The sequence below is a fragment of the Grampus griseus genome (genome assembly GCF_964374135.1).
Source record: "Grampus griseus genome assembly, chromosome: 20".
NCBI lineage: Eukaryota > Metazoa > Chordata > Mammalia > Artiodactyla > Delphinidae > Grampus > Grampus griseus.
In genome coordinates this window covers 43,299,210-43,321,245 of record NC_139014.1, presented here as the reverse complement: position 1 = coordinate 43,321,245, position 22,036 = coordinate 43,299,210, and the positions used below count along the sequence as shown (strand labels likewise).

General features: G+C 43.6%; 1 protein-coding gene across 1 annotated transcript in view; it reads left to right on the top strand.

Annotated features, from left to right (window-relative positions):
• DNAH9 (dynein axonemal heavy chain 9) overlaps positions 1-22,036 on the top strand; it is a gene marked incomplete at both ends in the record, with an annotated part of 299,172 nt that overhangs the window by 73,204 nt on the left and 203,932 nt on the right. Inside the window, 7 exons of the mRNA XM_082678963.1 lie at positions 4,174-5,044; positions 7,538-7,668; positions 7,977-8,103; positions 15,625-15,777; positions 16,935-17,060; positions 19,343-19,582; positions 19,935-20,095. Of these exons, the coding sequence (XP_082535089.1) occupies positions 4,174-5,044; positions 7,538-7,668; positions 7,977-8,103; positions 15,625-15,777; positions 16,935-17,060; positions 19,343-19,582; positions 19,935-20,095 (1,809 nt within the window). The remainder of the gene's footprint in view (positions 1-4,173; positions 5,045-7,537; positions 7,669-7,976; positions 8,104-15,624; positions 15,778-16,934; positions 17,061-19,342; positions 19,583-19,934; positions 20,096-22,036) is intronic.

Below are 22,036 nucleotides of genomic sequence, written 5' to 3'. Positions count from 1 at the left end.
GCCAGATTCAAGCCCTTCTCACACCTCTCGAAATTGGAGACTCATTCTCCCCTTTGAGTGACAGGAATGCACCAAGCTTCTAGCGGCTCTCTTGTTCAGTTCCTGCGCTTGAGCACAGGCTTCCTGGCTTCAAGGAATGAATGCCATGTTATCCAGTCTCCTTACCCACATCAAGATCAGGATAATCCAGGGGTTTCTGGGTCAAAGCATTTGATCCCTAAAGCTCCAGTTCAATGGAGACCATCAGTGTTTCCAGCTGGCCAGCCACCAGATTCTGTGAACGGTGGGGAGAACCTTCCTAAAGACCTCCTCCCATTGAGTGCTGTCCTACATGACAACCAGCAAAGCAAGGCTTTCCAAATAGCCCAGTGCAGCAAACGTGAGGAAAGAAGGGCCTTCATCTTGCTTGTGCAGGGTCTCTTGTCCCTTCAAAAGTTGGAGAAAAGAGTAGTATTAGTCATGAAATCTCTCAGGGACATATCAGTATCCTCAGACATGTCATTAGTTCAACTTGACCCTGTTCTTGCAGTTAATCTGACTCACTCACATGACTCAGGCTTCCGTAGAGCAAAAGCGGTTGTGTTCTCAACAGTGGAGTCAGCAAAAAATGATTTAAGTGCTAGGATCTTCAGATAATACAGATTCCCTGACCTCAAGGACTTAACAGCCTCAGGGTCAATTTCAAAAATGAGTAACCAGACATGTCCATGGGGGCCAACTTTAACACCCACTGGGGAGGCAGTTCACAGCCCTTGCAGAAGCTGTGCTTCAGCCAATGGGCAAATGAGACTTAGCCATTTGGAAAAAAGAGGGGTGGACAGCGAAGGTATTCCAGGCAAAGGAAGCAGAACATAGAGACACACAGGGGGATGAAAACATAACAACCAGCTGGAGGACTGCATGTATGTGTGACTGGGATGCAGGATGTGGGAGATGAGGATGGAGAGGTCCAGGTGACCAGGCCTTGACCATGAATGAGCACTGAGGAGTACAAGCATGAGAACAACACACATCATGGAAACACCGGTCTTGTGGTTGCAGAGAGCAGAGTGGAGCGAGATGGACTCAAGGTGGGGCCTCCATGGGGTGGTGAGTGATTGCAACAGCTGGGTGCGAAGCAGGAGGACTGAACTGAAGCCGTGGCCGTGAGCATGGAGGAGGAGGATGGACGTGAGGGAGACTTAGGAGGGAGAATCAGCAGGATTGAGTGAATACGGGAGATGAGCAGGGAGAGAGCCTGGTGTAATTCTCCATCTTCCATCTGGACCAGTAAGCTGGAAGGGGTGCGTTCCACTCCTCCTGACATGGGGCCACAGGATGGGAAGAGCCGAAAGGTCACCAGGTCAGAGGGAGCGTGCTGAGTTTTATGGTACCTGTGGGGTATCAAGCACAGGTGTGTCACTGTTCCTTGTATGTGCAGGTACAGAACTGAGGTTGACATTTACCAGCCGCTCACTTCCCAAGAATTCATTTAAGTCACTTAGTCCTGTCTTTCTCTTTGTGCCTATGTCTAGGGCAGGCCTGAATCTGTACTTTTTCCAAGATCATACAGATGAGCACTGTATTTCCATTTCTCTTAATTATAGTTTTATTCATCCAGATTTTCCAGGCATTTCTCTTTTAGATTAAAATACTTTTGCATTATTATCGAATTTCAAAGACTAACTACACCCTTTTCCCGCCTATTACTTTCTTGTTCTCACACTGTATTGTTCCGCCAGGCTTTGGAGAACTGCTTCAAGTTTATTAGGCGCATTAATCAGGTCTGTGAATATCCTGACAGTTTGCACTAGAGCTTTGAAATGGGAAGAGGGTTACCTGCTCCCCTGTCTAGAGGTTCCTTTCACTACTTAGGTCAAATTAACTTTTATGTGTGCTCAGCTACAGGAAGTGAAAACCCACAGATTTAAACCATAAACAAAAATTATGCCACGGGGCAGATGAAGTTTGGAATAGGTTTGACAAATGATCACCTCCTACAAATATTTGAGGAACCAATATTGATTCAAGGATGTTCATGTGCGCTGAGGAAAGAAGAGTTAGGAAGATCATTCATTGTCTTCTGTGTCCACAGACCCCCAACACTCTGATAGCACCTATCCTATTGAATATGCCTGAATTTTATTCCATTAATAAATTAAACAGAATGTGGGCTTTTAGAATTTGTCTGATTTATACTGACACCAAGTAGCTAAATTCACTTTCCAAGTTCACTCTAATGAAGTTAAAAAGTAGAACCAACGCACTACACACTCCAACAATTAGTCTTTGGAGAGAATGTGCAGAAGGAACCTTCATGCTTGGTAATCTTTCCTGCTGACCCACTTGCCACGAAGATGTTACATTTCTTTCCTTCTAGTTCTTTCTCTACTGCTCTCATAGAAGAGAAAGCTACTTGCCTATGTAGACAGAGGGCCCTCTTCAACTCTGAGAACTCCAACCCATTCTGAAACACTTGGGGACTGGACAACAGTGAAGACACACATTCAGTCTCATTCTCTTAAGATGAAAATACACAACCAGGGCACATGAGCCGAAACTATTTAGATGGAACAAGCGGGAATCAAACATAGCAAGCGTCAAAGTTAATCTGACACTAATTTAATGGTATGCGTAACTGTTACTGTGTTGCATGGTAATTAGGCTGAAGTGGCAAGCAGTTCAGGTAGATGACTCTGATTCGGATTACTTTCCATCCGTCAAGTCAAACATTTCCAGAGACAGCTGAGAGGAGAGACAGTTCAAGAAAAGGAGTTTGTATGTCATCTTCTTCCTTTTTCCCTCCCTCTGTACCCCACCAACCAACACACGCACACGCACACACACACACACGCACACACACACACACGGGATCAGAGGAAATGGCCAATTCTCTAATCACTCCTTTCCTCTCAACTTTCCCTTTATGTTGGACCCCGTGATACCCTATTCTGATTTTAGAGAAAGATGGTATTCACACTTAAGTCACGGTATCCCTGCTATCTAGCCTTCCATGCACGCAGAAACAAGAAGATCTGAGACTGGTGATGGGAAGAAAGGATAAAGGGAGGCTGGGGGAGGAAAATGAACATTGTTCTGGGTGCTCCTGACCCATGTGGGTCCCTCTGCACGTGCAGCTCTTATGTTGGAGGAGAGGCTCTGCCAGGAACGCAGGTTGGAGGGGCTGCAGGGTAAAGGAGGCTCACGGCCATGAGGACCAGGAGGAACGGTGGGGGCAGTGAGCACCCACTGGGGAGAAGAGGGGGAGGAAACGTGGGCTCGAGCTGTAAAGCGCGATGGAGTGCTTATACGCGTGCGGCGCAGAACCAGAGGCTGCCGCGGGATGCGGGAGGAGATCAGGGGCGGCTTGAAGGAGGTACTTCAGAGATGTGGAGCCTGACAGGAGCCCTGCAGCGCGGGAAAGCCAAGCAGTGCAGGCCTGCGGTGAGGGCTTTGTGCGCACACTGCAAAGTCCCTATCAGTGGTTCTCACATCTGGAGACACTGTTTCCTGAAGGTGATGCAGGCTGTTAGCATGAGCCTCACCACAGAGAAGGACGCCGACCTGGCACATCGGAATCACCTGGGGAGTTTGAAAAATGCTGTTGCCTGGGTCCCGCCCCCAAAGATTCTGATTGAATGAGACCAGGGAGTAGCCTGATCATGGAGATCATTTAAAGCTTCCAGGAGGCTCTAACATGCAGCCAAGACTGAGAGCCACTGCCCTAGAGGGAGCAATGCCAGAGTAGGTCAGGATTGGTCTCTGTCACTTACAGACCACCCACCACAAGTAGCTCCTGGCGGGAGCTTTGCCTGTACAGCCTCTGCAGTAACAGGACAATGCTCTTTTGTGTCAAGTGAGCTGGACGCCAGCAACTGGAAGCAGAATCTAAAGGGGGCTTGAACAAAGGAGTATTTCGCACTGCACCTGGGTGGGGGAGGTGGGCAGTATTTTTATTACCCTCTCAGATGTGAAGAACAGATCCAGACATGGTGTTCCTCTTGAATCGCTAACTGGTTATGTTCGTCCCACTCCAACCTACCCCGATGTCTTTTCTTCCCAGGCTTTGGTGAAAGTACCTGCCCTTTGCTAAAATACTAAGGATTTAAGGATTCGAGCTGTCATTACTCTGGTGATTCTAGGAGATGGCGCTTGTGTGCTCTACTTATAAAGGGAAAACATTGTGTTTTGTAGGTTTGATAGCACTGACCCTCATCAGATGCTGGATGCAAGGCACATGGAGATCCAGCAGATGGAATCCACCATGGCCTCCATTTCTGAGTCTGCTAGCTTGTTAGAGGTCACCATCCCTGACTATAAGCAACTGAGGCAGTGCAGGAAGGAGGCGTGCCAGCTGAAGGAGCTCTGGGACACAATTGAGATGGTGACCTCCAGTATCCATGCCTGGGAGACCACCACGTGGATGGATATCAACGTGGAGGCCATGGACTTGGAGTGCAGATGGTTTGCCAGGCACATCCGGAACCTCGACAAGGAAGTCAGGGCCTGGGATGCCTTCACAGGCCTGGAAAGCACCATTTTGAACACCCTGACCTCCCTGAGGGCTGTGGCCAAACTGCAGAACCCGGCCATGCGGGCGCGGCACTGGAGGCAGCTGATGCAGGCCACGGGCGTGACCTTCACCATGGATGAGGGTACCACCCTGGCACACCTCCTACAGCTTCAGCTCCACCACTTTGAGGACGAGGTCCGGGGCATTGTAGACAGAGCTGTGAAAGAGATGGGCATGGAGAAGGTCTTGAAGGAGCTGCAGACCACCTGGGTCTGCATGGAATTCCAGTTCAAGCCCCACCCTCAGACCTACGTGCCTCTGCTGCGGTCCGACGAGGACCTCATCGAGGTTCTGGAGGATAACCAAGTCCAGCTTCAGAACCTGATGATGTCCAGGTACATAACCTTCTTCCTGGAGGAAGTATCGGGCTGGCAGAAGAAGCTGTCCACTGCTGACACCGTCATCTCCCTCTGGTTTGATGTGCAGCGCACATGGTCTCATCTAGAAAGTATATTCATCGGATCTGAAGATATCCGGGCTCAGCTGCCCCAGGTACCTGCTGTGGAAATCCTGCTCCCTCTGTTGCCATTCCTGGGTCAAGGGACGATCCCCCAGTTCCTGTATCCTCTAGACCTTTCCTTCTCTGCCTCCCTGCCTTCCTCCCTGCCTTGGTTTATTGGGTACCTCCAATAAACATTGACCTTCCAAGCCACCAAAAGTCAGACAGAGGGAAAGAGAGAAAGTGAAATGTATGCCCGCGAGTTTGTTCCTAATGTGTAGGAAAAAGAAAGGAGAACCTGGTTTTAAAAACAAAACCAAAAAAAGTGTACAGGAGAAAGGAGGTCAAAAATACGAGCTGCTCTTGGGGTGCTCCACACATAATTACAATGCGGGTATTGATTGGAAGTGAGCGTCGTTTCCAGGCAAACTCAAGTTCCTTCTCTGCAGCGAGCTGTTCTGTAAAACTCGGGCCTGTGCCAGCAGGCTAAATACCAGTCTTCAGCTAAATACTAAATGAGGAATTTCTCTAAATATGCATTCTTCTCATTACTACCTTTCCTGTAGTTGCTTGCCCCTTGTAATTTGTCCTAATTAATGTGCATTAATGTACTTCCCCCCGCCAGTGGACTCTAATTCATTTAAAAAGAGATTTTCCGGACTTCTTCTGTGTCCCTCAGCACAGCAGCACAGCGAGTTCTCTGCTTACAAATTAGTTTGATTCCAAAATGTCATATGTTGTCCAGACCTTGTTTCAGAGTTAAAGCATTCCATCAAAACATGATATTTTTCCAGCTCATCCCACAAATGCATATTAGTGTAATAATGCAGATTAAAGATTGTACATTTGCAATGAAAAATAACAGAAAATAATCCTGCTATAGCTATTGTCATAAAGCAAAATTGAATAAGCCAGATTTTATTAATCTCCAACGCTAATGATTGAAGAAGGGCAGGTTTAATGAGAAGGGGGTGTAGGTGGAGACTTTTGTACACATTTTAAAGGAGACATTTGAGAACTTTCAATCCAACATAATAAAGAATTCATATCATTAACTTCTCAGGTTTGTGTGTAAAACATATAAATACATTTATTTTCTTTGTATTAACAATATGGTAACAAAGACAGCTCTGAAATGTAATAAATCAGTCATCATCTTACACCCTACCTAGTAAATATTTTCACTCATTATGAATATTTCCCAACTTTTTTTCACATATATACATGTTTTTACACAACTGCTCTCAGTGTAATTACAATTTTCTATTCGGCTCTTTTCATTTGAACATTTATGTCAGATATTTCCGATACTTCTATAACCTTGATACTTTTTCATTTTTAATTGGCATAAGATATCTCACTGAGGAATCGTAATTTACTTCACCTCACCCTCTTGTTTTTAAATCTTCTTGGGAGAGAGGCCCAGATCACAGAGGTCCCAGCAGACTGGAGCCAGTGGCCCGGGTTTGAGTTGCAGGACCTTAGGGAAGTTACTTAAGCTCTCAGTGTCTTGGTTTTCTCATCTGTAAATTGGGTCTAATACTAGTCCCTACTTCAAGAAGTTAAAGTAGCGCACACAGCACATACCGTTATGATTGTTGTTATGTAATAATAGCCACACAAGCTCTCATCAGGTGCCAGGTGTTGGCCTAAAGGGCTTTGCACTTATTATTGTCTCAGTCATTTCAACAACACTGTGAGGGTGTGTGTGTTTGGGGGAATGATAATATCTAACTAACTTTGACATCATAGTAGCACATTTGCTGTGGAAACACTTACTTCGGTTATATAAACTTTTGCTTGGACCCAGAAAGAACATTGGATCCACCATCTCCCTGACAGGAATTATGTATTTTATGCCAACAGTTCTCAAAGTGTGGTCTGGTGACCCCTGGGGGTGGTCCCTGAGACCTTTCCAGGGGATCCTCAAGGTCAAAATTATCTTTATATTAATACTGATGGTATTTGCCTTTTTAACTCGTTCTTCCATGAGCGTACAGTGGAGTTTTCCAGAGGCTACATGATGTGATATCACAACAGACTGAATGCAGAAGCAGAGAAGAGAATCTGGCCATCTTCTAAGTTAGACATTAAAGATATTTGCCAAAAAAAAAAAAAAAACATGAAATGATGCCACTTTTTCTCTAAGTTATATTGTTTTGGAGAATATAATTATTTTGGATAAAAATACGTTATTATGTTAACATAATGGGCTTATTATTGTTATTTTTTAAATGAATTGATAAATATTTTTTAGAATTTCTCAACTTTAGCTTCTAATATAGAATATACATTGATAGATATAATATTACCTACATAAACAAAAGCTCTTTCCACTCCTCAGTAATTTTTACAAACATAAAGGGACTTCAAGACCAAAATGTTTGCAGACCACTGTTTCAAACTAAAGGCATTTCCTCCTTTGAGACTATAATCTCTGCATTAGACAACTAGGAGCAGTTTTCAAAAGCAGACTTAGTACATGAAGGTAGCTTCTTAAAGTTGAGGGGGTGGTAGTTAATTTTTTTCCACATTTTTATTTGCAGGATTCTAAAAGATTTGAAGGCATCGATATTGACTTTAAAGAGTTAGCTTATGATGTTCACAAAACTCCAAACGTAGTGGAAGCCACCAACAAATCAGGTCTTTATGAAAAGTTGGAAGATATTCAGAGCAGGTGATGGTCGGTTTGCAGCCCCTTTTGTAATGTGTTTCCTTTCCCCACTCTGTCTCTGAGATCCTTACCTTATTTAACTGCCCGAGTGAGAGAGTATGTCTGGTTGTGTACCTTGATTTGCCTGTGTGGTCGGGTAATATGGGGTATTATTAGAGGTGTTTATTGTGATGTTTGCAAATACCCATACACGTTCCATGCATACATGATTTCTGCGTGTGATCCATAGGTCGCGCTTGTTTTCATTTAGGTAACATCTATGTGCCTATGGATCTAGGCAAACCTAATTAGGAAATTCTTTGTGCCCGCAGACTGTACCTGTGTGAGAAGGCCCTGGCGGAGTACCTGGACACCAAAAGGCTTGCCTTCCCTAGGTTTTACTTTCTCTCCTCTTCGGACCTGTTAGACATCCTTTCCAACAGCACAGCCCCACAACAGGTAAGCTGGGGAAGTGCCTGTAGAAACATTCAGAAGGACCAGGATGCTCCACCAGGAGAGTTTCAGGTTCCCCGTTACGCCCCCTAAGGCGGTGTATGTATTTCAGACCTGTGTTGCCAGCCTCATCATACCTAACCTCAGAGCTTTCTTCATTTCCACCATTACTGCTTCTCAGGATGCCCATCCCCCCAGACCATCAGTGGCTTTTTGTTTTTTTTTAACAGCTTTATTGGAGTATAATTGCTTTACATTGTTGTGTTAGTTGCTGCTCTATAACCGAGTGAATCAGCTATACATATACAAATATCCCCATATCCCCTCCCTCTTGCATCTCCCTCCCACCCTCCCTATCCCACCCCTCTCAGTGGTCACAAATCCCGAGCTGATCTCCCTGTGCTACGTGGCTGCTTCCCACTAGCTGTCTATTTTACATTTGGTAGTGTATATATGCCTATGCCACTCTCTCACTTCATCCCAGCTTACCATTCCCCCTCCCTGTGTACTCAAGTCCATTCTCTACGTCTGCGTCTTTATTCCTGTTTTGCCCCTAGGTTCTTTAGAACCTTTTTTTCTTTTTTTTTTTTAGATTCCACATTTATGCGTTAATATACGATATTTGTTTTTCTCTTTCTGACTTACTTCACTCTGTATGACAGACTCTGGGTTCATCCACCTCACTACAAATAACTCAGTTTCATTAATTTTAATGACTGAGTAGTATTCCATTGTATATATGTGCCACATCTTCTTTACCATTCATCTGCTGATGGACACTTAGTTTGCTTCCATGTCCTGCCTATTGTAAATAGAGCTGCAATGAACATTGTGGTACATGACTCTTTTTGAATTATGGTTTTCTCAGCGTATACGCCCAGTAGTGGGATTGCTGGGTCATATAGTAGTTCTATTTTTAGTTTTTTAAGGAACCTCCATACTGTTCTCCATAGTGGCTGTATCAATTTACATTCCCACCAACAGTGCAAGAGGGTTCCCTTTTCTCTACACCCTCTCCAGCATTTATTGTTCATAGATTTTTTGATGATGACCATTCTGACCAGTGTGAGGTGATACCTCATTGTAATTTTGATTTGCAATTCTCTAATGATTAGTGATGTTGAGCATCCTTTCATGTGTTTGTTGGCAATCTGTATATCTTTTTTGGAGAAATGTCTACTTAAGGTCTTCTGCCCATTTTTGGATTGGGTTGTTTTTTTTGGTATTGAGCTGCATGAGCTGCTTATATATTTTGGAGATTAATCCTTTGTCAGTTGCTTCATTGGCAAATAGTTTCTCCCATTCTGAAGGTTGTCTTTTCGTCTTGTTTATGGTTTCCATAGCTGTGCAAAAGCTTTTAAGTTTCATTAGGTCCCATTTGTTTATTTTGTTTTTATTTCCCTTTCTCTAGGAGGTGGGTCAAAAAGGATCTTGCTGTGATTTATGTCACAGAGTGTTCTGCCTATGTTTTCCTCTAAGAGTTTTACAGTGTCTGGCCTTACATTTAGGTCTTTAATTCATTTTGAGTTTATTTTTCTGTATGGTGTTAGGGAGTGTTCTAATTTCATTCTTTTACATGTAGCTGTCCAGTTTTCCCAGCACCACTTATTGAAGAGGCTGTCTTTTCTACATTGTATATCCTTGCCTCCTTTATCAAAGATAAGGTGACCATATGTGCATAGATTTATCTCTGGGCTTGCTATACTGTGCCATTGACCTATATTTCTGTTTTTGTGCCACTACCATACTGTCTTGATTACTGTAGCTTTGTAGTATAGTCTGAAGTCAGAGAGCCTGATTCCTCCAGCTCCATTTTTCTTTCTCAAGATTGCTTTGGGTATTCAGGGTATTTTGTGTTTCCATACAGATTGTGAAATTTTTTGTTCTAGTTCTGTGAAAAATGCCATTGGTAATTTGATAGGGATTACATTGAATCTGTGGATTGCTTTGGATAGTATAGTCATTTTCACAATGTTGATTCTTCCAATCCAAAAACATGGTCTATTTCTCCAACTGTTTGTATCATTTTAATTTCTTTCATCAGTCTCTTATAGTTTTCTGCATACAGGTTTTTTGTCTCCTTAGGTAGGTTTATTCCTAGGTATTTTATTCTTTTTGTTGCAATGGTAAATGAGAGTGTTTTCTTAATTTCTGTTCCAGATATTTAATCATTAGTGTATAGGAGTGCAAGAGATTTCTGTGCATTAATTTTGTATCCTGCTACTTTACCAAATTCATTGATTAGCTCTAGTAGTTTTCTGGTAGCATCTTTAGGATTCTCTATGTATAATGTCATCTGCAAACAGTGACAATTTTACTTCTTCTTTTCTGATTTGGATTCCTTTTCTTTCTTTTTCTTCTCTGATTGCTGTGGCTAAAACTTCCAAAACTATGTTGAATAATAGTGGTGAGAGTGGACAGCCTTGTCTTGTTCCTGATCTTAGAGGAAATGGTTTCAGTTTTTCACCATTGAGAATGATGTTGGCTGTGGATTTTGTCATATATGGCCTTTATTTTGTTGAGGTAGGTTCCCTCTATGCCTACTTTCTGGAGTATTTTTATCATAAATGGGTGTTGAATTTTGTCAAAAGCTTCTTCTGCATCTATTGAGATGATGATTTGGATTTTATCCTTCAATTTGTTAATATGTGTATTACATTGATTGATTTGCATTTATTGAAGAATCCTTGCCTTCCTGGAATAAACCCCACTTGATCATGGTGTATGATCCTTTAATGTGCTGCTGGATTCTCTTTGCTAGTATTTTGTTGAGGATTTTTGCATCTATGTTCATCAGTGATATTGGCCTGTAGTTTTCTTTTTTTGCAACATCTGTGTCTGGTTTTGGTATCAGGGTGATGATGGCCTCGTAGAATGGGTTTGGGAGTGTTCCTCCCTCTGCTATATTTTGGAAGAGTTTGAGAAGGATAGATGTTAGCTGTTCTCTAAATGTTTGATAGAATTCTCCTGTGAAGCCATCTGGTCTTGGGCTTTTGTTTGTTGGAAGATTTTTAATCCCAGTTTCAATTTCAGTGCTTGTGATTGGTCTGTTTATATTTTCTATGTCTTCCTGGTTCAGTCTCCGAAGGTTGTGCTTTTCTAAGAATTTGTCCATTTCTTCCAGGTTGTCCATTTTATTGGTATATAGTTGCTTGTAGTAATCTCCCATGATCCTTTGTATTTCTGCAGAGTCAGTTGTTACTTCTCCTTTTTCATTTCTAATTCTGTTGATTTGAGTCTTCTCGCTTTTCTTCTTGATGAGTCTGGCTAATGGTTTATCAATTCTTTTTATCTTCTCAAAGAACCAGCTTTTAGGTTTATTGATCTTTGCTATCATTTCCTTCATTTCTTTTTCATTTATTTCTGATCTGATCTTTATGATTTCTTTCCTTCTGCTAACTTTGGGGTCTTTTTGTTCTTCTTTCTCTAATTGCTTTAGGTCTAAGGTTAGGTTGTTTATTTGAGATTTCTCTTGTTTCTTCAGGTAGGATTGTATTGCTATAAACTTCCCTCTTAGAACTGCTTTTGCTGCATCCCATAGGTGTTGGCCATCGTGTTTTCATTGTCATTTCTTTCTAGGTATTTTTTGATTTCCTCTTTGATTTCTTCAGTGATCTCTTGGTTATTTAGTAGTGTATTGTTTAGCCTCCATGTGTTTGTATTTTTTACAGTTTTTTTCCTGTAATTGCTATCAGTCTCATAGTGTTGTGGTCGGAAAAGATACTTGATACCATTTCAATTTTCTTAAATTTACCAAGGCTTGATTTGTGACCCAAGATATGATCTATCCTGGAGAATATTCCATGAGCACTTGAGAAGAAAGTGTGTTCTGTTGTTTTTGGAATGGGATGTCCTGTAAATATCAATTAATTCCATCTTGTTTAATGAATCATTTAAAGCTTATGTTTCCTTATTTATTTTCATTTTGGATGATCAGTCCATTTGTGAAAGTGGGGTGTTAAAGTCCCCTACTATTATTGTGTTACTGTCGATTTCCCCTTTTATGGCTGTTAGCATTTGCCTTATGTATTGAAGTGCTCCTATGTTGGATGCATAAATATTTACTATTTGTATATCTTCTTCTTGGATTGATCCCTTGATCATTATGTAGTGTCCTTCTTTGTCTCTTGTAATAGTCTTTATTTTAAAGTCATTGTGTCTGATGTGAGAATTGCTACTCCAGCTTTCGATTTCCATTTTAATGGAATATCTTTTTCCATCCCCTCACTTTCAGTCTGTATGTGTCCCCAGATCTGAAGTGGGTCTCTTGTAGACAGCATATATATGGGTCTTGTTTTTGTATCCATTCAGCAAGTCTATGTCTTTTGGTTGGAGCATTTAATTCATTCACATTTAAGATAATTATTGATATGTATGTTCCTATTACCATTTTCTTAATTGTTTTGCGTTTGTTATTGTAGATCTTTTCCTTCTCATGTGTTGCCTGCCTAGAGAAGTTCCTTTAGCATTTGTTGTAAAGCTGGTTTTGTGGTGCTGAATTCTCTTAGCTTCTGCTTGTCTGTAAAGTTTTTCATTTCTCCGTCAAACCTGAATGAGATCCTTGCTGGGTAGAGTAATCTTGGTTGTAGGTTTTTCCCTTTCATCACTTTAAATATGTCCTGCCACTCCCTTCTGGCTTGCAGAGTTTCTGCTGAAAGATCAGCTGTTAACCTTATGGGGATTCCCTTATATGTTATTTGTTGCTTTTCCCTTGCTGTTTTTAATATTTTTTCTTTGTATTTAATTTTTGATAGTTTGATTAATATGTGTCTTGGCATGTTTCTCCTTGGATTTTTCTGGTATGGGACGCTCTGTGCTTCCTGGACTTGATTGACTATTTCCTTTCCGATATTAAGGAAGTTTTCAACTATAATCTCTTCAAATATTTTCTCAGACCGTTTCTTTTTCTCTTCTTCTTCTGGGACCCCAATAATTCGAATGTTGGTGAGTTTAATGTTGCCCCAGAGGTCCCTGAGACTGTCCTCAATTCTTTTCATTCTTTTTTCTTTATTCTGCTCTGTGATAGTTATTTCCACTATTTTATCTTCCAGGTCACTTAACCGCTCCTCTGCCTCAGTTATTCTGCTATTGATTCCTTCTAGAGAATTTTTAATTTCATTTATTGTGTTGTTCATCATTGTTTGTTTGCTCTTTAGTTCTTCTAGGTCCTTGTTAAACATTTCTTGTATTTTCTCCATTCTATTTCCAAGATTTTGGATCATCTTTACTATCATTACTCTGAATTCTTTTTCAGCTAGACTGCCTATTTCCTCTTCATTTGTTTGGTCTGGTGGGTTTTTACCTTGTTCCTTCATCTGCTGCATATTTCTCTGTCTTCTCATTTTGCTTAACTTACTGTGTTTGGGGTCTCCTTTTTGCAGGCTGCAGGTTCATAGTTCCTGTTGTCTTTGGTGTCTGCCCCCAGTGCCTAAGGTTGGTTCCGTGGGTTGTGTAGGATTTCTGGTAGAGGGGACTGGTGCCTGTGTTCTGGTGGATGAGGCTGTATCTTGTCTTTCTGGTGGGCAGGACTGCGTCCAGTCGTGTGTTTTGGAGTGTCTGTGAACTTAGTATGATTTTAGGCAGCCTCTCTGCTAATGGGTGGGATTGTGTTACTGTCTTGCTAGTTGTTTGGCATGGGGTGTCCAGCACTGGAGCTTGCTGGTCGTTCAGTGGAGCTGGGTCTTAGTGTTGAGACGGAGATCTCTGGGAGAGCTCTCACCGATTGATATTACGTGGTGCTGGGAGGTCTCTGGTGGTCCACTGTTCTGAACTTGGTTCTCCCACCTCAGAGGCTCAGGCCTGCCACCTGGCTGGAGCACCAAGACCCTGTCAGCCACACGGTCAGGCATAAGCAAGGCAAGGGAGATCCTGGGCGAGGGGTCCCACCAGGTCATGTAGACTCCTGGACTCTTTGATGTCCTCTTATTCCTTTGCACTTAGTCTAGTTTCACTTGCTCATAGGGAGCCGCATGAAAAGGCCTCTCAGCTGCTCCTGCAGACCAGAGTTCCCAAACTTTAGGCTTGATTTGTTTATTTAATTCGAGTGTCCATCCTTGACTCTGCTTCCATATGGAATGGATCTTGATCTTATATATCCTTTTCTTAATCCTCCTTGGAAACAGTGAAAAGAGAGTAATGTATCACTTCATTTCCAGCATAGAGTTCACTGTCGAAAATCAGCATTTCACACATCAGAAATCTCACCTTGCCAAAACCTTTGTGCAGTTTACCACAGAGTCCCATCAGTGGCTTTTACTCTCTAGAGTTGGGGAAGCTTTGAGGATGGCAAAATGGAAGGGGCTAAGCCTTTAACGAGAATGCCTTTGATGTGCTTCTGAAGAGAGATGTAGTAAATAGTGGTCAAAAGTAATAGCTAAGATTTCCATGGAGTGATAAGATTGGGAGTTGTATTAATGGGACATTGGGGTCGTTTATGTGAGTGTATATAAGGAATCCAAAATTTGGGGTTCTAGCCCTTGATTCTAGGCACTAATTAGCCATCTACTCTTGGGTATATCACTTCTTTGTGACAAACCTGACTCATATGTAAAATAGAAGCCTACTGTGTTACAATTTTTTAAAATATTAAAGTACCTGTCTTTGTCTGTCTGACTTATCTCACATGGCAGTATACCCTCCAGGTCTGTCCATGTTCTTGCAAATGGCAAGATTTCATTCTTCTTTATGGCTGAGTAATATTACATTGTAGATGTATACCACATCTTCTTTATGCATTCATCTGTTTTTATTTATATGTGGAATCTAAAAAACAAAACAAATGAACAAATATATAACAAACTAAAAACAGACTCACAGATACAAGGAACAAACTAGTGGTTGCCAGAGGAGGGAGGGGGTAGGGGAATGGGTGAAATAGATGAAGAGGATGAAGAGGTACAAAATACCAGTTACAGAATAAATAAGTCACAGGGGTATAATGTACAGCACAGGAAATATAGTCAGTAATATTAAAATAACTTTGTATGGTGCATTATCCATAAACATATGGAATCACTATGTTGTACATCTGAAACTGATACAATATTGTAAGTCAACTATATGTCAATAAACAAGAAAAAAGAAGTAAATTATATACATACATACATACATACATATGTGTGTGTGTGTGTGTGTGTGTGTGTGTGTGTGTGTGTGTATCCTAATGGATACACTGTTGGCATTTTGAGCTGTAGACAGTGGTTCTCCAACTTGAAAGTGCATCAGAATCACCCAGAAGGCTTATTAAAATACTGATTCCTAGACCCCATCCCCAGAGTCTCTGACTCGTAGGTCTGGCTGGGGCTGGAGAATTTGCGTTTCCAAGGATTTCTTCCCAAGTGTTGCTGCTGGTCTGAGGACCACACTTTGAGAACCACTGCTAGAGAACAGAGAGTCTGAGTCTCAGAATGGTGAGACCCAACACTCTAGTCGTTGTCACATGGTTGTCACATGGTAGCCCTCTAAGCAATACTAATAAATAACTTCCCAGACATGCTCTCCACTCTGTTGGCATGGTTTCCTTCATAGGTTCAACGACACCTTTCCAAACTCTTTGACAATATGGCCAAGATGCAGTTCCAAGTGGACGCCAGTGAGAAACCTACCAAGATCAGTCTTGGCATGTACAGCAAGGAAGAAGAGTATGTGGCCTTCAGCGAGCCCTGTGACTGCAGTGGGCAGGTAACGTATGCCTTTCTCTCTCAGGTGTCTGCATTCAGGCATCAGCCTTTGTGACCTTGGGCCGGAATTGCTGTCAGTGCCCTGGGACTGCCAGTTCCCTTGACTTGAACCAATGTTGGAGCAGCTTCCAGTGCCCACTTCCCTCTCTCTGGGAAGGACACATGTCAATATCCATATATCTTCCTTAACCAAAGACCTGTGCAGAGAGGAATAAAATGCACATAAACAATTACCTGAGTCAAAGAGAGAAGGATTTTAAAATGATTAGCAGCACCAGGAAACTTTAACATGACAAGCCCTGGAGCACCCCACAGGGGAATGTAGGACACTGACACCTTCCCCGGGAGAACATGCCCTTTGAAATCAACCATATTCCTGAGCGGTCACTTCTCTGTACAATACACCTCTCACAGCTCTACCCTGTGGAGAGCCCACCACCGCCCTTCTCCATAAACTACCACCTCCAAATCTCCCGGGTACAATTCCAGAAACACAAAACATGAGACCATTCTCTCCTTAAACTTCCTTCCATCTTTCACCATCACCGCTAAGGATAAGCGCTACTTTGTTCACTATCCTTAATGATCCAACAAAGCATTGTCCCTGGGGTTCTAATCCAGTCCAGAGTAACACCTGGAGAAAATATCTTTTCAGAGTTCCACCTTCATCCACATGTATCTTGGAAAGCAATTCTCGTACTTGAAAATAGTCACACATTCTCAGTTTTATGAAAGGGACCTTGGGGTTTGATTCAAACCTTGGCTGTTCTTTTTGTAGACCCAGAAAGCATTTAGTTGGAAAATATAATCCTGGCCTTTGGCTTCATACTCAGCGTGGACAAGGTCACGAGAATCCACTGACTTATTTACACCCAGCTCAACCCAGATTAAGATTTCCTCATGAGAACTCTGGGCGGCAGCCCCACATCCCCTGAACCTACTTCTCCGCCCAGTGGGCTCCAGTGGGCATATCCCCCCTGTTGTTACTTGAGCCCCGTCCTGCGTTACACAAACGAACTGTCTCCCTGTGCCTTCTGGCGGCTGTTTGGGATTGTCCATCGTGCCTGGGCTCATTTTCTTCACTCCCTCAGGCTGAGTGAAGTGTATCACTGAGCACATCTTAGGAACCCAGCGTCTAACCCCGAGTTCTTCTTCCAGGTAGAAATATGGCTGAACCATGTGCTTGCTCACATGAAGGCCACCGTGAGGCACGAGATGACAGAAGGCATAACTGCCTATGAAGAGAAGCCGAGGGAGCAGTGGCTCTTTGACTACCCAGCTCAGGTATTCTCCGAAGCAGGACCTCTGTGGGCCCCCATCCTCTGCTTGCTCTCTTCCTCGATGACCTCCATCAGCCTCCTGGGGCTGCCAGACTCACTCATGCTTCAGGGTCAGGAGAGGCTGGTCTGGAAGGGGTCAGCAGGAGGGACCAGGGGAACTGTCAGCCGTGACGCAATCCAACCCCTACCTTGGAGAATTAAGGGTCGTCCGTTTTTACTCCATTGGCTACAGTAGGGAGAAAATGTAAACAGTTCAGCTCACTGAGCCAGCCCACTTTGTGTGTGCCAAGCTGTTTGCTGAGTGCAGGAGACACCAGCCAGAGGCATGACAATGTAACCCTGCCCTGCTGGGGCTTACAGACTGGCGTGGAAGTCAGTCACCTACAAGTGGGACCTGGCGTGACAATAAAGGAGGCTCAGGGTCCTCTGGGAGCCTGTAGCTGGTTAGCGGGGTCTGGGGATCACCCTCCTGAGGATATGATGCCTAGAGCTGAGGTTTGAAACACGTGAAAGATGGAGGGAAAGATCAACGAAGGATGGGTAAGCGTACAGGCAAAGGCTCAGAAGCAAGGGAGAGTGCAATGTGTTTGAAGCCTGAGTGTGGTGGAAGCAGGAGTTAGGGGAAGAGGGAACAAGAGGTGGCAGGTGGGTCTGGAGAGGAAACTGGAAGACAGCACTCACGGACCACGCTTGGGAGTCTCGTCTCGTTCCAGGATATCTGAATCCTTCACTGGGCTCTCAGGAGGGTAACAAGAGAAAGAGGAGAGTTAATGAGGCTATTTTTAATGACTCTGGCTGCAATACACCACTCCTCCCTTCCCTGTTAATGGCTAGTATTAGTGTTGGTTTGGTTTATTTGGGGTTACAGATATTTGGTGGTAACTGAAGCCCGAGGAGTAGATAAGATTGCCCTGTAAAATATGCAGACTGAGATGAGGGTGCAGAACAAACTCTTGAGCATCATTCAAAGGCTGTGTAGGCAAGGAGAAGCCAGTAGAGCAGAATGAGAAACAGCCTTTTCTGATGGAAGGAACACCAAGGAATGGTAGTCATGGAAACCAAAAGAGGGAGTGTTGATAGCGGATAAGAGGTCAGTTACACCACACACATCTAAGAGATCAAGCAAAATGAAGAGGCTAACGTACGTCCATGGACTTGGTGAGGCCATTTCAGTGGAGTGGTAGAGAAGAGACCACACTGCAGGAGGTTGAGAAGTGAGAAAAAGGTGGGAAAATGTTGACAGCGAGTGTAGACAGAGAAGAGAAATAAGCCAGTGCTGCAGAAGGAAAAGGTATTGTTTTAACAGTATAACTGGCACATCACGTTCAAACCATCCCAACAAGATCACACAGCAGGAGGAACTTCTTTAACAAAAACCAATATGTCTAAATCCAAAGGCAAAAACCAATAAATTAGGGAATGGTACTTGTTACTACAACGGGATTCTCTACTTCACAAAGGGAATAATTCCCACCAGGATTCCTTGTTTACTTGAATCAGCATTTTGTGGCAGGAGAATGTGTTGCCTCCGCTATTGTGACAGACATCATCTAGAGCAGTGTCTCCCGAACCAAGTGGGACCACATCTCCACCACGGATAATCAAAATCATGCGTTTTCCTTATTAAGTTTCTCAGCAAAGAAATGTGCATTTAAATCGTTTTTTTTCATTTATTTATTTTGAATCTCTGAAGACTACAAATCATATCGACCATGTTGAATTTCAGTGGAATTCGCCCTGACCTTCAAGAGTAGGCCTTTCAAAGTTATAGTTTTAAAGAGATACAAAAAAATATAGTGAAAGTATTACGGGCAAGAAAAACTATGCCACACATGATCAGCAATGGCTCACTAAACTAGAATACTCCAACCATGAGAGGTTCCAGAAGAACAGAGCAAAGACTGAGTATCGTTGAGATGTTCAATCAACACTTTGTTATCCTCCCAGGCACGGGAAAGACGCTGTGGCCTGAGGAGCAAAAGCAGAAAGATCAGTGTACCAATTTCTAAAAGCCACTGACATTGACCAGCATGAGCCTTCGGTTGTTCTCAACCACATGACATGTTTTTCAAGAGCAGAAAGCACTTTCCCCACTTGTGTTGTGCCCACTTCACACCTCCAAGGCCTTAGAGGCATATGCTCAATGAGACAGTGCTGGTGGAGGAGGGAGGGAAGGGGTGTCCGTCCCCCACACAATGGTATTCTCAGCCCATGCTGTGTGGGGACTGGGCTGGTTTGGGAGACAGTCCTGGTAATGGCTTTACTAAGTGACTCTTGGTGCCACAGGTGGCCCTGACCTGCACTCAGATCTGGTGGACCACAGAGGTGGGCATGGCATTTGCCAGGCTGGAGGAAGGCTACGAGAGTGCCATGAAGGACTATTACAAGAAACAAGTGGCCCAGCTCAAAACCCTCATCACCATGCTGATCGGCCAGCTCTCCACGGGAGACCGGCAGAAGGTCATGACCATATGCACCATCGATGTCCATGCCCGGGATGTGGTGGCCAAGATGATTGCTCAGAAGGTGAGTTCCAGACTCACAGGAGCGTTGCTCTTTCTGGGCACCTACACCGTGAATTTTGAGGTTAGGGAGAAGCTCACATATGGCTAAAACACAGGGGCTGCAAACTCTGCACCAGCCAGGGAACTGGGAGAGGATCACGGTGGTTGCTCGTGCCTTTAAAACCCCAGCAAAACAGCGTCATCTGAGCGGCTCATGCTTCCTGTGCTGTGGTGGGCAGCATACTGCTCTCCTGACCGGTACACAACACCCAACACCCAGGTCATCCAGACCCCTGTGAATCCTGTGGCCACGAGGCCGCCTGCTACCTATTGCACCCTGTGATTCACCCACCTCCTCTGCCTGCCCTCTCTAGGTGGACAATGCCCAGGCTTTCCTCTGGCTGTCCCAGCTGCGGCATCGCTGGGATGACGAGGCCAAACACTGCTTTGCCAACATCTGTGATGCTCAGTTTCTATACTCCTATGAGTACCTGGGAAATACACCTCGCCTGGTGATCACGCCTTTGACAGACAGGTGAGCACTGGAGTCAGCCACTGACAGAGAACCCTCCTGCTGTTTGGCTCACACCATCCAATGACCACCCAGTGTCACTTGCCCACAGAGCTGCAGGGGGAGGGCCAGACGCAACCCAACAGAGGTAAAATAAAACTGAAAGGGTGTAGGGCAGAGCCCGTATCAGAGCAAACCCTGGAGCAAATCGATGAGCCAGACTTTTTGAGGCATGACTAGGCAGTCCTACACACCTGGATTCTCATTCCAGCTGTGACACATACCAGCTGTTGTTTGACCATGAAAACCTTGACATGATTCTTGGTTTATTCATCCATGAAATGGAGGTAGTAACTCCCACTTGAAGTGAATTTTGTAAGGATAAAAAACAGGAATGCTTGTTAAGGAGTTCAGGGCATAATAAGTGCTCAGTAAATAATTCCTATGACTATTTTCTTATCAATCAACTGGCACATTTATTTAGCACCTCTCACTTTGGGAATACAAAGATGAGAGCAAGGTCCCTACCATTCAGGAGCTCACAATTTCTTTTACCATACTCTCTGTCATTCATATTCATTATAAATGAATTCATGCCAGACCCTGAACTAGTCACTGGGAATACAAAGATGACTAAAAGTTAAACTCCACTTCTATTGAGGGAAATATGACATATGTAGAAAAAAATTTACAAACACACACAGCAATAACCCTATGCATCCCTCCGTTTATCCTCTTCCTTACATTTCCCACATTCTGAAATGAACTTGCCTTCTTGCTTATTGGCAGCAGTCCCCTTTGGAATGTAAACTTTTTTGCTCTCAGGGACCTTTGTCTGTCTTGTTTGTTGCTATTATCACCAGTACCTAGTAGATGTTGAATTATTATCCATTGATGAATGAAGGGTAGTTGATTATTGTAAGAATGACAGAATCAGGAAGGGGAGGTCGGTTCAGAGGAGGGATCCACACAGGACCCCACCTGTGCCTTGGCTCCCAAAGAAGCAGCAGCGGCCGCTACGCTGTCTCCCGCTCTCGCTGGGCACCACCCTGCTCGCTGTCCCAGCTGAGGACGAAAGGCAGACAGCGTAGGTTCAGAGGGATGCAGGTCCCTCTGCAGCTGGAACAGTAAAGGCTGCAGCACCTCTGGGGCTTTGGGCATCTCGGGCTTTTACCCGGGCTTTCCTGGGTCATGATCAGTTGGAGGGGCTCATTCACTGTGGGTTCAGGGAAAAGTTTTCCCACCTCAAGCTTCATTCACAGGGGACCCTCTCATGTGCTCTTTGTCTTTATGATGATTCTCAGCAGCACACCAGTCCTAAACAGGGAGGGCTTTGGGAAGAGTGTTCTCTTTGGCAGTGAGCTTTTCTGCCTGCCTTGGACTTGGAGCTAATAGTTTCGGAATTTATATCGCTCGGAACAGAATAATGAAGCCATTATATATTTGAGCAACTTGGTTAATGTCTGTCTCTCACTGTGACTGTATGTTCCACGAAAACATTGGCTTTGATTTGCTCTCTGCTCTGCCCCAGGACCCAGCACCGTGTCCAGCAAATAATAGGCATTCACGAAATACTCCTTGTGTAAAGGCAGGGAAATGACTTCTGAGATTCGGAGTAGTGTGCCCAGCTTCCCATACCATTCAAAATATTTCCTTCCTACCCACAGGCACACCAGACATTATCATTCCAAGTGATAAAAAATACAGCACTGTCTTTTCCCTGGGTCTTCATACCTGCCCAGGAGTTGAAGAAGATAATTACCTCTTTTGGGTTTAGAGGTCTCTAGTACTCTAATGCCAGATACCTCATAGAGGGAAAGGGTAAAGTTTTGACAGTGAATTATTTCTAAAATAGGCGTTTATCACCTCTCATATGAAAGGATGCAAATAGGAACTTGCAAGAAAGATTTGCTGCAAAGAATGGCAAATACTATGCAGACCTTGACCTTGTTTTGCACATGAGAT